At 40.8% G+C, this 16,951-nt stretch overlaps 1 protein-coding gene across 2 annotated transcripts in view; it reads right to left on the minus strand.

The window, feature by feature from the left end:
* Positions 1–16,213, minus strand: part of gsdmeb (gasdermin Eb) — a 35,121-nt gene extending 18,908 nt beyond the window's left edge. Inside the window, exons 1-5 of one of the 2 annotated variants that reach the window (XM_080205437.1) lie at positions 16,153–16,213; positions 12,121–12,352; positions 6,987–7,179; positions 3,784–3,955; positions 104–224 (exon numbers count right to left, since the gene is read on the minus strand). In XM_080205437.1, coding sequence (XP_080061563.1) covers positions 104–224; positions 3,784–3,955; positions 6,987–7,179; positions 12,121–12,331 — 697 coding nt within the window. In that variant the 5' untranslated portion in view covers positions 12,332–12,352; positions 16,153–16,213. Of the gene's footprint in view, positions 1–103; positions 225–3,783; positions 3,956–6,986; positions 7,180–12,120; positions 12,353–15,885; positions 15,918–16,152 lie in introns of those variants that run through there. The other variant, XM_080205447.1, reaches the window with a different exon arrangement.
* Between the last annotated feature and the right edge of the window lie 738 nt (positions 16,214–16,951).

Consider the following 16,951-nt stretch of genomic DNA (forward strand, 5'->3'; position numbering starts at 1 on the left):
CAATGCAAACACTCTTACTCTAATCAAAATCTACTTTTTAATTTCAGTAACTGGAAGTACGATTGACTGCATAAACATCTTGAAAGTTAAAATCAATGCATACCAAACTGCCCATTCTGGTTTATAAAAAGTTCTGTGACACTGTATGCAATAACAGTGCGAGGTGGGATCTCCAATACAACGTTAACGTCTTTGGTGACAGTACCATCATCGCTAGTGGACACCTGCAAAACAAAAGCAGCTTAGAAATTTGCTCCAATTCATATACGTTGAACAAGTTTGCCATCTCCAACAACAAAAAGTTCAGAACAAGACTGCAAAGTTGCCATGCAGAAAATAATTTCAAATCCATTGTATTTCTATGCTATTTCCCTTCAGACCCATTTGAGTGAATGTCATGTTGCATCTTCTGCTGCAACCCCTTCCCTCAATCTACAGACTGCACTGAGGTTTCTCCATAGCTAAAGGTGACCAGTTTCCATCCTTGACATGTGTTGTATTAGAACATTCTGGCACAAGTATTTCTCTCTACTACCTTGCATCAAGTTGACCTTTCTCTACACCCCAGTTTTGACTGTAACACTACATTCTGCACTTTTTTCCCTTCTCTATGAACAGTATGCTTTGTCTGTATAGTGCACAAGAAATAATACTTTTCACTGTATACCAATATAAGTGACAATAATAAATCAAATCACTGTCCTGTGGACTTTAAGAAAACAAAACCCTGGCTCCTGATTACTATTTAGTGAATCTTGATGAAAAAGTCACACAAGGGGATGATACTTCAGGCATGGATACTGATAAATTTAATTATACGTGTGACAACTTTCAGGAGCAAGAGGTAATGGAGGCAGGGGTGATGGGGGCCACGCTGGAAGCCATATACACCCGATGATAAAGATAAGCATTTCTCTGCTGCTGCTATGTGACTTTCACCAATTGATCCCTTCGCAGGTATATGGGAAAAATGATATACAGCAGGTTGTGATGATCTCATTAACCTAAAAAAAATGAAGCCACAAGGTACACATGCTAAAACAAAAGGATTTTACTGCACCAACCCATATGGAGTTTGCACATTCTCCCCGTATCTGCGTGGGTTCCCTCCCACAGTCGGAAAGATGTGCGGTTAGGTGGATTGGCCATGCTAAATTCTCCCCGAGGGCCCTATTTTACCATTTGGATTCTAAGCGCTGGGCGGACTTGAAACTGGGAGTGTTCCCAATCCGTTTTATAGACCCATTCTCAGGCACTCCCATATGCACTCTACACAAAAAAAAATCAGCAATTCCGAATCACTGCAGAAGCCTGTGGGCATGGCTTAATGCACCCAAAATCCTGCAGATCTGATCAGCTCCAACTACACATGCGTAAAAAAAGATAGAATGCAGTTCCCCTGCCACATCACTCCTGGGCTGGGTAATGCCTCCCCCTGGCCCCCCTGACATTGCCCCACCCCACACAACACAAGTGACTACCTTATCTCCCCCCACCCAGGCCAATTTCCCCCTCACTGATCTCAGGCAGAGTGACAGCAGACCTCCCCTTCCCTCCCCCACCAATCTCAAGCAGAGAGTCAGACGCTCGCCACTTATCTCCTCACTAACTGAAGCTGAATTGGACTTTTGGAAAGAACATAAGAACATAAGAAATAGGAGCAGGAGTAGGCCATCTGGCCCTTCGAGCCTGCCCCGCCATTCAATAAGATCATGGCTGATCTGTCGTGGCTCAGTTCCACTTTCCCGCCCTCTCCCCATAACCCTTAATCCCCTCGCTTATCAAAAACCCATCAACCCGCGTCTTAAAAATATTTAGCGAGGCAGCCTCCACCACTTCAACGGGCAGAGAATTCCAGAGATTCACCACCCTTTGAGTGAAGAAGTTCCTCCTCAACTCCGTTCTAAACCGCCCCCCCTTTATCTTGAGGCTGTGCCCCCTAGTCCTACTGTCCTTTCTGAGTGGGAAGAGTCTCTCCACCTCTATCCTATCCATCCCATTCATCATCTTATACATCTCAATGAGAACTCCCCTCATTCTTCTAAACTCTAACGAGTGCATGTCCATTTTGCGCCGAATCTGGATGGGCGAACACAGTGGTAAAGGAGGAACTGTTGGAAGGTTAGGCGTGCAGCCCATTAAGTTAATATAAATGCATGCAAGTGCATTTAAATGGCCATCACAACCGTTTTGGGCAAAGTCCTGATTGCACCCATTTTCAGGCCTTGGTAAAGGGGGAAACTGGCACGGAGGCAGGCATGGATTGCGCTGCTTGCCTCACGCCCAACTTTATCAAGTTTTTTATCCCGTGAACTATTGCAGCTTGATGGTAAAATCAGGCCCTTAGTGTCCCAGGATGTTCAGGTTGGGGAGATTAGTGGAGTAAACATGTGAGGTTACAGGGATGGGGCTGGATAAGATGCTCTGTCGAAGTGTCGGTGAAGATTCAATGGGTCAAAGGGCCTCCTTCTCCACTGTATAGATTCTATGATTCTAAATTCAGAAGAACATGAATCCTAAATAGGAACTTACAGTGTACTTTCAATATGTTTAATCAACACCATCACTTATAATCTAAATCAAATTCTTAATTCTAATTTCCTTCTACTTTCATTTTACACCCTAAAAACCTAGACACATCAAAGATTTGAAGATTAACTGTTTGGTTTTGGGACTGGTTCAATCATCTCTATGCAGGCTGAGGTACCTTGGGCCCTCCATTTACTTCTGACAAGGTTGTCCTTTCAAATCTCCTACAAACCTCTTAAAAGTTGCAATTTCTCCATTCAACATAGGCCTCTCTGCTGACTGAAGTGTAGCCACCTTATGTCGGAAATCTTCTGGTTCTTTAATTCTGGAGGTTTGCATCTAAAGCTCAATTGTATTTCAGCTTGGCTATATCAGAAATTCAGTGAGTCCTTCAATTAACAAGAGCTTGAACTTTCAGCCAACATCCAAAATATCAAATTCTGCTGAACGAGATGTTTCCTTCACTCCTGCTTGTTGTAAGCCCTAAAACTAAATTGCCCGAATGCTCACTCTAAAATTAATTTGCTGGCTTTTTCTTCTATTGCCCGTCTCTTCTAGGCAACCTGATCACACGATCATACAATGAATATCAGTTGTCATTCACCACAAACCAAATCCTAGAGCCATCTAAGTCTTAAAGGGACCATCATCCTAAGATGAAATAGCATTTTTCCCTTCCAAAAACACATGGGCCAACATAAGATCTACAAAATTACTAAGTCTTCTTATATAAAGGGTAGCGATAAATGTATTTTCAAGATACACCAGCCAAAAGACCAGCCAGCACTCATTTTCCATACTAACAATAAAAGCACACCCGATAAGTCTGCCAATCTCAGATTTTAAAAAAATGCGGCCCCTTGTTGAGTAAGTGATCACCATTTCCTCTCCAAGTCCTGTTGATGCAACAAAGTACAGGAAATGCCTCTACAAAGTTTGATATCTTGCTTTTAGATCACAGCAAAAAGAAGAGGATCAACGTACCTACTCTACTACAAAATAAATTGAAAGGCCCTGTAGATGTTGTACTATTCTACATTGGTTACATTTTGTTGATCCAAACCATTATATTTCTTACCCAGGCTTTCCACTGCTCCATGAATTCACAAAGAAGCCGATTCTAGATTTTTAAGAAAATTAATGCAGAGAGAAAAATAGTGGACAAGCTCCCAAGATCCATGGTATGTTTGACAAAAATGTTATGACAGCTACAATGCAAAATAAATTTGTATTTCAGTGACGATGCGCACGCACCTTCAATATTTTGGTTTTAAGTCCCAGCATGCCACCACACTTTTCTTCAATCTGCAAATGTTCAGAAATGGAGCACTTTTGTGACGTGATGATCTTTTCGTGTACTACGCACAAAATTTCATTTCTTTCTTCACAAGTTTGCTGGACAAATGGGTGATCCAACTTTATAACCCTAGAAAAGCGAGCAGTTAGATGAGATGGCTGTTTAACCCCATTCATTCTTGTAACCTTTTATATAGGGTTGACTAGATACAATTAGGAAACCATTAACCTATTGGGCATTCTGGAAAATGGTCAGTTATTGGAGTTGGCAGGCATGGCTACAAGAACAGGTCAAAGGCTGGGGATTCTGTGGTGAGCAATTCATCTTCTGACCCTGCTGACCATACAGTCAAGACAAAAGTCAAGAGTATTGTTGCCTGAGAATGCAACTTCGATAGTACTCACCCAAGAATCTTGATATCACTCAGGCGGAGCAGAGTGGCATCCTGCACACCACTTTAAACATTAACTCCCTCCTTCACCAGTGCATATTGTGAACTATCCACAAGATAAACCTTGTTAAGGTTCCTTACATACCATTCCTTTTCTTGTCACTGGGTCAAAAATCTGCACATATAAATACCAAATGGACTGCAGCCTCCAAAAAGGCAGTCCTCACCACGACTTTATCCAGGTGTCATTTGGGATGGGTAACAAATGCTCGCCTTGCTAGCAAAGCTCACATCCCAGACAATTAAAGGTAAAAATTTGTCTGAAGCACATACAGCTAACAAGTTCTTTTCCAGGTTTCAAAGGTCCAATGGGGTTTGGTAGCTGAGGGCAGTGCAGCAGAACAATAAGAACACCTTTAGTACGCTTAAGATGCCTCAAAGTACTTAAAGGCGAGATTTTCCGGCTATGCTCACCCCAAAACTGGAAAATCTCACTTCCGGTCAGCAGACCTCTGCGTGGTCTGCCCCGACTGCTCCTCATTCACTATGATTCTCAGGCAGGACAGGAAAACTTCCCTTGTGCACAGCAAACTCTCAGAGTGAAATAAATGATCAGATTATCTGTTTCGAAAAGCTGGTTGAGGGATAAATATTGACTCGAATATTGGGAGAACTTCCCTCTTCATCTTCAAATAGTGCAATGTGATCTTTTACATCCACACAAGGGGGAAGAAGGCACCACAGTTTAAATATCTAAAACATTACACCTCCAGCAGCACAGCACAGCACTCCCTCAGCACTGCACTACAGAATTAACCTCGGGGCTGAGTCAAAAGGCAAGTGTGCCAATATCGAACCAAGTCAAGACAGGCAGATAAGCCAAAATCTGATGGAACGTCACAATGAATGGTTGCCAGGATCTAGAAAAATAAAATGCACAGCTAAATCCTGCCTTTATTCATTTAAATATTTGTTCGCCAAAAGAAAGGAAATACATTTAAAAACATGACTAAAGAATAACACAATAGATTAATACTTATTGTTACAAATATCAGCTTTAAAAGATAATTATGTAAAATGAAAACAGCCATGTGATCTCCTCTGAAGTCTGCCTAACAGCAGGCTGGGTTGCTGTGGCTTTTAAGGATTAAAGGGAGATCCAGATGGTTTTGTTGGAAAGTAGGTGTGTACACTTCAACGTCACGTGTTTCACAATGATGAGACCGTTAATCACCAAAGCTGTGTTCTGTAATTTAAAGTACAAGCTGCCTATAAAATAGTATTTAGTCAATGTCGCTTTTAGTGTGATTGTTGCAGTAAAAATCTCACAACATGAAATTTTATCAGGTCATCTATTCAGCAATTAACTGGAACTTCAAATTTATTTGGGATTACAGAGATCACAACACTTACTTTTACGACGAATATATTACACTTTTGACCTTTCCTGGAAAATTTGGGAAAAAATTTTAAATCCAGCATTAAAATCATTGAAGTTCAAGTTATTTCAAAAAGGAAAAGGCGGAATCCAGACAAAAGGTGCTGAAGTATGCTAATCAGCACACTTCTCTCACTGACTAAACAATAAGTAATTCATTAGTATATAGGGGTAGTTGGAAAGACTACCCTCATTGTGAGAGAAAGTCATTCGGTATCAGTTGGTCTGTGACAGGGACAGGGATCCCTGACACTGATTGTGAAGCTTTAGAAATAGAAAACACAAAAAACTGTTGAACTGGGAAATAAGAGTGTACAGGCAGGCACAGTCTATAGCTGTGATAAACATGGGGATGCAGGGAGAGTGTTTCTAGTCAGTCAGTCTGTTAGACAGGATGCAGAAGGTTTATTGATTTAAACAGTATAAAGTTACCCACAGATTTGGGGATAACTTTGCATGTTACTTATCTTGCATCATTTCAGAAATACAAGTTATATGACTTGAACTGACTCTGATCTTATCTGTTACTCAGAATATTTTATGATTGAAATCAAACTTCATAATATCTGGTGTTAATTTTGTTCACCTTGAGAGAGATTGAAGAGAAAAACCTGAGATATCATGCATTCAGAGTCAGTGAGTTGCTATTCTTATATTTTGTCATGGTATTGAACAAGCAGATAAGGAGAGGTGTGGAGGTGCAAGGCACAACATAGGGGAGGGACAGCTACCATTGAAACTGAAAAAGTATAGATGAAAGATCTATTCCAATGGCAGGCAACCACATTTGAATCCAATGTTACAGAATTGTGAAATTCAAGTAATTACTGACCCTGACCCAACTGACTAGGACCAAGTTCAACCTTATTAAACACTGCAAAACAAAAGAGCCAGTGATTAAATTCACTAATAAAATCTTCCCAAGGACAAAAATAACCACTTTCTAACTAACGTGTGAAGGTATTACTTGATTTTTTTTTAAGGAAAGCCAAAATATTATTTCTGATCACAAGTAAAATTGCTTTTGCAGATATAGAACACTTGGGAGGAATGCTTTTTTAACAGCTGCATGAAGTTAGTGCTTTAATAATGTCTGATAAGTTTAGAAATGAGAAAATCTCATATCATTGAACATTAATGAGTGGTAACAACTGGATGTGTAAATTATTGATTAAAATTTGGAAATAAACATTTGTTCATTTCTTAACTGGGTCATGCTGTATCATTTTGTCTACAAAATAAACTAATGTTATTTCTGCCTGTTAAGTGAGCTTTGTTTGACCCTGCACATAGTTTATGATAAATATCAATGTACATTTGCTGTAATTTACCTTTTCTCAGCTACTTTCAAAAGCTGATGCAAATCAAATTCTTGTTTCTTCAGATTTCCAAAGGAAGATTCTAGAGCCACTGAGTCCTGACCTTCCAGACTGAAGCTTAAATTCGCAACCTCAGCTCCTGCCCCTGCCTGCAGATTGTCTCCAAATTTTCCTTCATACTTGAGGAAGTCAGATTCAGTGACAGCTGCAAAACAAAAACCTTTTCAGTTCAACTAATGAAAAGAACATTGTAACAGTTACTGACACATGACTGGTTGCCAGCATGCTTCAAGTCAATCGTACTTAAGCCAATTGTTCTACTGAGGTCTGATGAACAAGTTTGTGGTGATAATATAAACGTATCGCCAGATAAATACACAATCAATGCAATAGCTCTATTTTCTATAGATAGAGGACATGATGGGAGAGTCTTATATCAAGGTTGGGATAAATATAATGAACACTCAGGCTTTCCCATAAATTATAGAGTACAGAAAGCCATTGTGCACCTCTTTCTTTTCAGGTAATGAATGTCATAATCGAACCTGCTTCCACTACGCTCATGCATTCCATTCCAGATCCTAACCACACTTTTTCTCAGTCACCTTTGCTTTGCCAATCACCTTAAATCTATGCCTTTTGGTTCTTGCTCCTTTCAAGAATGGCAAGTTTCTCCCATCCATCTCCTTCATGATTTTGAATACTTCTATCAACCTATCGGGAATTACTCCTGTGAATCTTATCTACAAATGCCACATTGTTACTGGCCACTAGGTAGCAAGCAAAAGTAGTTCAAGAGTCCTCATACTCATATACTCACACATCACTGTGGAATTCAATTAATAAGTCCAGAATATAAAGCTCACCTCAGGGAAAGTTACCATGACAACTATTGCTGACTGTTGTAAAAACCTATCTGGTTCACTAATATCCTTTAAAGGAAGGAAATCTGCCATCCTTACCTGGTGTGGCCTGCAGGTGACACAAAATCTACAACAATGTTGTTGATTCTTAGCTACCCTATGAAATGGCCTAGGTAGCCATGCAGTTCAAGAGCAATATGAGCAACAAATGCTGGCCCCGCCAGTGACACCTACATTCACAGAACCATAGGATCTCTACAGTGCAGAAGAAGCTTTTTGAACCACTGAGTCTGCACCAACACTCTCCGGACAAGCATCCCAACCAGGCCTTCCCTTCTGCCCTATCCCCATAACTCCGTACATTTATCACGGCTAATCCACTAACCTACACATCTTGGGACGCTGAGGAGCAATTTAACATGGCCAATCCATCTAACTTGCACATCTTTGGGAGGAAACTAGAGCAGCCGGAGGAAACCCATGCAGACATGGAGAGAATGTGCAAACTCTGCACAGGCAGTCACTCCAGGCTGGAATTGAACCTGGGTCTCTGGTGCTGTGTGACAGCAGTGCTAACCACTGTCCCTAAGAAATAATAACAGGAAATATCCAAAGATTTGTTACTCAATTTGTATGTAATACTGAATTCAGCAAAATAGCAATGCTATTTTCCAGATAAAGCATTGAACAAACTATCTGAAATCCTGTGAAACTTTATAACAAATTGGGTTTAAGTTAAGCCCTTTGATCTGTCCAATTTCAATATTCTTTTCAGGATATTAACTTCACCATCATCCTGCTATAATGCAAGTGTTATCGGACAACAAATTTTATGAAATTGGGCGCACAAAATGGAAGCAGACTAAGGTTACCCTCCACTAAGAATCACAAAGTAACAGACATCGATCAATAGGCAAGAGCATGCTTTTAGAATGCAAATGAGGGCTAGCACATAAGGGAAGCTGGACAGGATGGCACCTACAGGAACTAAATCTCCACCCCATCAAAATCAGCACCTTTAAAACAGTCAAACAACCCACGGAGGCACCTAAAATTAGCATAGTTAAGGAAACATTCCTGGCCCCTCAAAACCTCTTTTGAGATCAATGCCACACCTATGGTTCAAACCCCAGAGATTCTAGACTATTAAATAACCAATCAGACAAAACAATTAACACACACCTAAAACAATTTCCTCAGCACTTGGAAACATCCAGACAGGATGGCTAAGGTCGAATACTGTAAATAAAGTATTAGCATTTGAATCGCATACTGCACCAAAGTTCAGGTATAACTATAGCCTGCTGCGAGGGACGGGCAGAGCGCTTTCGGGACAGTCCGATTGTATGCCCTGACTGTGCTTCTCTGTCGACGTAAAGAAAATAAAGCTGTGCCGTTATTGAACTTCACCCTGAGTCCAAAGTGGTTGTTTCGCCCACTCGCGCTAACACAAGGATAGGGCTTTTTTAAAAAATAGTTTTCCTGCTTTTGTTAGCAGCATTCGGTGAATAAAGAGGTTCGTCGTCAGGCAGCATTTTAGATGGATAAGTTTGTGACCTCTGCTATCTTGTTCGTGCAATCTGAAGAGTGGTCATAGATCTCAGAACAATTTGAACATCAATTCAAGAAGCTATGGCACTAGATCAGGCCTCTTTGGAGGGCAGCTGTGTACCATAGCTAAAGAGGGCCTTTGTCCTCTGTAACTGCTTTCAGTTGAATGATTTAGCTGACCATTCAATTAAATTGAAGGTTTGAGGTGTTACTCTTGTGAAAACTACAGTGAATAATGGGATTAAGTAATTATTTGATAACATACAAATCTGCATAGGCTGAAATCAAGGCAGAAAAAGGGTTAAAATCAATACTTTATAATTCAAAAGAAAGCTTCGTCAGCCTACACTGTTGAGCTCAATGCCTGTTACATAGTGAGTCCTCCAGTACTTAGTAGTTTTAAGCCTCTCAAGCATGCATAATTATTAAGTTATAACTGTACACGTGTATGATGTGAGATACTGGTGTTGGACAGAACGAGAGGTCACACCACACCTGGTGAAGTGGACCTGATGAAGGAGCAGTGCTCCAAAAGCTTGTGATTTCAAACGAACCTGTTGGATTATAACCTGGTATCGTGTGACGTCTCATTTTGTATATGTATAGTTAAGTTAACATTGCTTGGTTAATTCCACATGAGCCAATAAACACCTTACAAATCTATTGTGGAGTAACTTATAAACAGAAATAAGGACATCCGTCCCCTAACAATAACACTCAGCAGTTTATTTTAATCCTGGGCTTCTCATTTCCATGAAGAAATTAATCTTGAATTAGTCCTGAAACTTGATGTAAATAACCATCTGGTGTCGAGTTGTTCTGCCATGTCTGAAAGTATTATTCTAGGTTTACTTTCTTGGTTTTGTTAAGGTACCTTACATATACACAAACACATATGTAAGCTCAGCTGCAATGTCATATAAATTCATTTTATTGAGGCTGAATGCTGTTTCTCCATAACTCATCATACAAACTTGAAGAATCAAACTGATATATTAAGCACCAGCCCTGGGCCTAGTGTCTTGGCTAGTGCTGGAAGCAAGTCTAGGAACCCCATCATTTGCCCTTCCACAATGTTCAACTTATTCCTAATGTGTGTTTCGTGGCACATGGAAATCAACCAAGAAAAGCAGTCTACAACTTCTCTTCACTAGAGCACCTCCAGGTGACAGCCTAATATTCTTGTTTAAACTGTATTTGTGTCTATCCACTTTAAGCTTTGAGCCTCCCATTACAATCATCTCTTCACATCTGTCCCAATCTAGCCATCTTATAAGAAAGGAACCTGCATTGATATAGTATTCATATCCTCTAGATATTCTATTTCACTGATCTTACGAAGAGAAACAGTATCAAATCGCACATTAAGATCACAAAACAACATTGAGATAGATGTCCAAAGGATCTCAGTTTGGTTATGATAAATTGGGAGATAAATATTGACCAGAAGCCTAAAAGAGAGCTCCCTAATCTTCACCAAATAACAAAAATACATTTCTATCCAAACAAAACCAACCAAGGATCAGAAAGATAGCAGTTGTGAGATGCAGCAGTCCCACTGCCCAAGTCCTGGAGTTGCACCCATGATCTTCAATTTAAAAAGGAAATAGTACAAATACTGTGTCAAGATGATTGTGCACAACACACACACATTTCCACATGGACAAGAGTTGGACTATCTTCCAAGAATAACTTCTTTACCAACTTTTATACATCTATTTCCAGTCACCCAACCACTGGCTCCATGTGATGCCATGTTTGTTTTAAATTTGTCACACTACCTCTGCTTGCATGCCCCACAATATTTCCTGTGACTCAACTGAAGCGCATTTATCCATTGCTACCCTGTCACTTATATAATCCTGTGTCAATCATTCCTCATTTCCTATACCTATTGCTCCACAGCAATTCCTGCCTTTCTGCCCCAACTCATTTTTCAACTTGTAACGTTCTTCTCCAAAGTTACCATTTCAGATGATCTTTAGTTAATCCTTTTTTCTCCCAAGGTTGCAGTCCAGCTAACACCAATAAACCTTTCAGGCAGCAGCCCTTCCCTTCAGAGCACCTTCTGCCCTTATAACGTAACACCATTTACATTAGACTTTGCCTGCATTCCTCAATAGTTGTAACTATTTCATAATATCATTGAGAAACACAATAACATTATCTTTACTTTGTTTTCCATTAATTCAATTCCTTCTTGCTCCTCATTCAAGTACTAGAAAGGGAAAAACAAATCAGTTCTTTGCACACTTCACCCTTTCTCAGAATCAGAATCCCTACAGCAGGAGGCTGCCATTTGGCCCATCAGGTCTGCACTGACTGTCCGACAGAACATCCCACCCAGACCCTATCTCCCTAACCCCATATATTTATCCCACTATTCCCTTATCCTACACATCTTGGAACAGTAAGGAACAATTTAGCATAGCCAATCTACCTAACCTGCACATCGCTGGACTGAGAGGAGAAACGGGAGCACTCAAAGGAAACCTACACAGACACGGGAAGAATTTGCAAACTCCACACAGTTGCCTCACAGAACAATATTCATAAAGTTAACTTATTCACTCAGCATTTAATCTATTTTTGCTGTGAATAAATTGAAGGATTACAATTATTTTGTTCAAATTAGAAAATCTGCAGTCATAGAAATGTCTCACTACCCTCATGCTTGATATTTTATTAAGTTTCTACAATTAATACTTAGAAATGAACAAAAAAAAACATACCAGCTTTGATGGGACTGTCATCAGTCAGTATATCTTGGAGGCTAAATGAAGAAGGATGATATTTTGGTTTCTGCCAGAACCACCCTTTCTTCCTCTTTGTTACCAGGCTCAGAAGCTGCAGTTTATCAGAATCATTCAGGCTGCGAACAGAGATCAGGTCACCACTATTTTCAATCTGTTTCACAAAACTGCTGGTTGCCTTTGCAAACATCTTCAGAGCTCAACCATAAACCTATGAAATAAACATGAAGTCTATAGTGATAAGAGCTTAGTCATCATGTTATAAGTTGCTTTACAATGGTAATGCTATAAAACTGCATCCATTTACAAAATATACCAAAGTTCAAGATGAATCCTATGAACTTACATCCATCTATACAAAAGGCTGAAATACAACCAACTTATTATGACCTTGCTCAGGCAAGATCTAAAAGTCTGCCTGAGGCCAACAGAGATTTTTGTTCTATGAACCTCAGCCACACCAATTCCATGGCTGGCGAGAGAGCATTCTAATCAGTAATCTCTAAACTGTCTGTGCTTTATATGCTCTGTCTGAGGCCAGAACTCTCCATTCGCCTGACGAAGAGGGAAACCTCGAAAGCTTGTGAGTTTATTATCAAATAAATCGGTTGGACTAAAACCTGGTAACATAAGAACATAAGAAATAGGAGCAGGAGTAGGCCATCTAGCCCTTCGAGCCTGCCCCGCCATTCAATAAGATCATGGCTGATCTGTCGCGGCTCAGTTCCACTTTCCCGCCCTCTCCCCATAACCCTTAATCCCCTCTCTTATCAAAAACCCATCAACCCGCGTCTTAAAAATATTTAGCGAGGCAGCCTCCACCACTTCAACGGGCAGAGAATTCCAGAGATTCACCACCCTTTGAGTAAAGAAGTTCCTCCTCAACTCTGTTCTAAACCGCCCCCCTTTTATCTTGAGGCTGTGCCCCCTAGTCCTACTGTCTTTTTTGAGCGGGAAGAGTCTCTCCACCTCTATCCTATCCATCCCATTCATCATCTTATACGTCTCAATGAGATCTCCCCTCATTCTTCTAAACTCTAACAAGTACAAGCCTAGTTTATTCAGCCTCTCCTTGTCAGACTTCTTACCAGGGTAGTAGAGCTCCAGTCATTTATGTCAGAATTCCTACAGTGCAGAAGGTCATTCGGCCCATCGAGTCTGCACCAACCACAATCCCACCCAAGCCCTATTCCCGTAACCCCACATCTTTACCCTCCGAATCTCCCAGACACTAGAGTCTATTTAGCATGGCCAACCAGCCTAACCTGCATTGTGGGAGGAAACTGGAGCACCCAGAGAAAACCCAAGCAGACAGAGGGAGAATGTGCAAACTCCGCACAGACAGTGACCTCAGGCTGGAATTGAACCTGGGTCCCTTGTGCTGTGAGGCAGCAGTGATAACCACTACACTGCCCTAATGCGGATATAACAGCTATCTGACAAAAAGCATTATCAATATAACAAATATGCATAAAATACATCATGCGACATAAGATTGTATGTCATCCGAATACAGATGGTTAAAAGAACTTCCTGTTGCTTGGAACATATTTTTTCTATTTGTATAAACGAAGAACAGAGCCTAAAATAGAACATTTGGGACTAAGTAGAAACAGGTTTGTTGAAATAAAAGTAGGAGCTTAAGTATGCATCGTCTTAACTGATAATTTCTTCATTTTGCTTTACTCAATCCAATCCCACATGTATAAGCGTTTCGTCTACACTGGATTATAAGAACATAAGAAATAGGAGCAGGAGTAGGCCATCTAGCCCTTCGAGCCTGCCCCGCCATTCAATAAGATCATGGCTGATCTGTCGTGGCTCAGTTCCACTTTCCCGCCCTCTCCCCATAACCCTTAATCCCTTCTCTTATCAAAAACCCATCAACCCGCTTCTTAAAAATATTTAGCGAGGCAGCCTCCACCACTTCAACGGGCAGAGAATTCCAAAGATTCACCACCCTTTGAGTGAAGAAGTTCCTCCTCAACTCCGTTCTAAACCGCCTCCCCTTTATCTTGAGGCTGTGCCCCCTAGTCCTACTGTCTTTTTTGAGCGGGAAGAGTCTCTCCACCTCTATCCTATCCATCCCATTCATCATCTTATACGTCTCAATGAGATCTCCCCTCATTCTTCTAAACTCTAACGAGTACAAGCCTAGTTTATTCAGCCTCTCCTCATAGCTCAATCCCCTCAACTCCGGTATCAGCCTAGTAAACCTCCTCTGCACTCCCTCCAGGGCCAAAATATCCTTGCGCAGGTGCGGCGCCCAAAACTGCACACAGTACTCCAGCTGCGGCCTCACCAATGCCCTATACAGCTGCAGCAAGACCTCCCTACTTTTATATTCAATCCCCCTCGCTATGAAGGCCAGCATCCCATTCGCCTTCCTGACCACCTGCTGCACCTGCAAGCTGGGTTTTTGCGATTCATGCACAAGGACCCCGAGGTCCCTCTGCACCGTCGTTTATGTTAGTAAAGATTAACAATAGTTACCATTATGCAGTCAGTTAGCTACACAGCAAATCTTTTTCCATACCACAGTTAAGGAGAACATGAGTAATAAAAAAAGCTGTTGCTTAAATTGGTAATGTGGGCAGTGCCAGGCATATTTAATTATAACAGAACTGCTTTTCTTCTCAAAACACATTTACATAGCAAGTCATCTGTCTTCTAGGATAATGTTCAATCTTTCATGACTTTATTTAGAACTTTAAAATAGCATACTGGAAACTATTTATTTCCCAAACTCTCAATTATATTCAATGCAAATTCTGACTTGTACTAATTAAATATATAGTTACTGTTTATACAATCAAGGCTTGTAAATTACATTCAATGCAATCAAGTTTGTTTAACCCCCATCAATCTTCCCATTACTAATTTGTGACCCCTGTTTACAGAAATCTAGCATAAAAGTGGCTTCAGGCTCAAGTAACTATGCCTCAGAATGACCACAAAACAAAGTAGTATCTCACGCTCCACTCCTGTGTCACTTGCTTGTAATTCAGCTGCACGATCAAATGTGCAGAGTAACAACATATCGCAACATTGTTGCTTTAAGCGTAACCACTTTCAAAAAATATCCAGGTGTGTTGCATCGTGGTGGTTATAATTTAGGTTACTAGATCACAATTGCATTCAATAAATGTGAAATATGATATTACATTTTAAATTTTTAATTGTCCAATTTTTTTCCTCCCCAAACAGTTCATCTTAGAAACTAAGTGAACAAGGCTTGAATTGCACTTTTAACATGAAACGGTTCTGATGAAGGAATCATTCCACAATGGCAACACAAAAGGCTGGGAGGAGGAGGCGGGAACACATAAAAGGCAAAAACTCAGCGGCTCACACATCTGCTGAGAGAAACAGTTAAATCACTAAGATCCATGATTTTATATCAGATTTTCAACATTCCCATTTGACACAAGGGTTAGTACAAAAGTTTAAAGTACAGATCATGTGGAGGTTGTGTTTAGATTTTTCCTCTGCTTTTGTTTGGTAATCTGTTGCAGTACAGCTAAATATCAATCTTAAATGTTCCACCTCTCTTCTGGACAACATCTGCCCAGATTCAGGGTGGGGCCGTGAAGCGCTGCACAAGGGAGGGGAAAACATACAAAACTCCCTGAAATACACCAGACACGTCGGATAGGAAATTAACTACAGGCAGATGTCAGACCCGGAAATAAACCGCTCTCCACATCGTACATCCCAGTTCAATAGCTCGAGAAAGAATATTACCCAAGGAGAAGATGGAAATCTCTAATGAAGCAATCCTCCTGCAGCGCACAGCAGGCTCAACATTCTGCTCACTGCTCCATCGCTAACGCTCCATGCAAAATGAAAACCCTGTCCCCACAAACCTACAGAGTGGAGTTTTGTTATAGAAACAGAGTACAGCAAAATGCGGCCACAGCAACAAACAGACAAGTCACACACACCCGCGCCCACAGCCGATAAAACCCTGGAAACTGGGACAGCAATAGCAACATCTTTCCCCAAACCTACCGAAACACCGCTCAACTGGCTGCACTGAACAGAATGAACCGCCTGCTGCCAGTGTCTCGGCTAACTGCAGCCTAAAGGCGGGATTCACTCGTGTTAAGGCAGTGGGCGTATCCTTTGAGTAAGATCACCCCCACTCTGCTGCCCTGCATTCTTATTTCTATTCAGATAACCACCCAGTTCTCTTGGGAAAGCCATGGCTGAGTCTCCCTCTACCACACTATCTTCCACATCCTAACCACCACCAGAAAAACAGCGCACACCGACTATCCATAGTTGGGGAAAAGTTTGGGTCAGGCTCCAGTTGTTACGCGGTATACATCCTCTATTTGATTTGATTTATTATTGTCACATGTATTACTGTACAGTGAAAAGTATTGTTTATTGTGCACTATACTGACGAAGCATACCATACATAGAGAAGGAAGAAGGTGCAGAATGTAGTCTTACTCATAGCTCATTGGGGTTAGCACTGATGGACCAAGAGAAAATTTACCCCCCCCAGTATTTTCATTGAGTCACAGGCAGGTTTTGGAAGGCGTCTGATTGCCTTATTGTTTAACAGCTTGTGAACGTTGGCAGAATAAAAGGATGCCTCTTGAGGAATTGGGAACATTCTGACAAGAGCTAAAACTGTTAGCAACTTTGCCTGCCATTATTAAATGCTGTATTATAAGATAAAAGTATTTGTCTAATTGTTGAAGTACATTGAAGTACATTTTTGCCATTGGGAAAAGTGTTCAAAACCAAATAAAACAGTGCTTGCAAACTCCATGCCATGACCTGAAGCTATTTAAACCTG

Source organism: Carcharhinus amblyrhynchos, chromosome 2 (assembly GCF_965287045.1).
Source record: "Carcharhinus amblyrhynchos chromosome 2, sCarAmb.v2.hapA, whole genome shotgun sequence".
Lineage (NCBI taxonomy): Eukaryota > Metazoa > Chordata > Chondrichthyes > Carcharhiniformes > Carcharhinidae > Carcharhinus > Carcharhinus amblyrhynchos.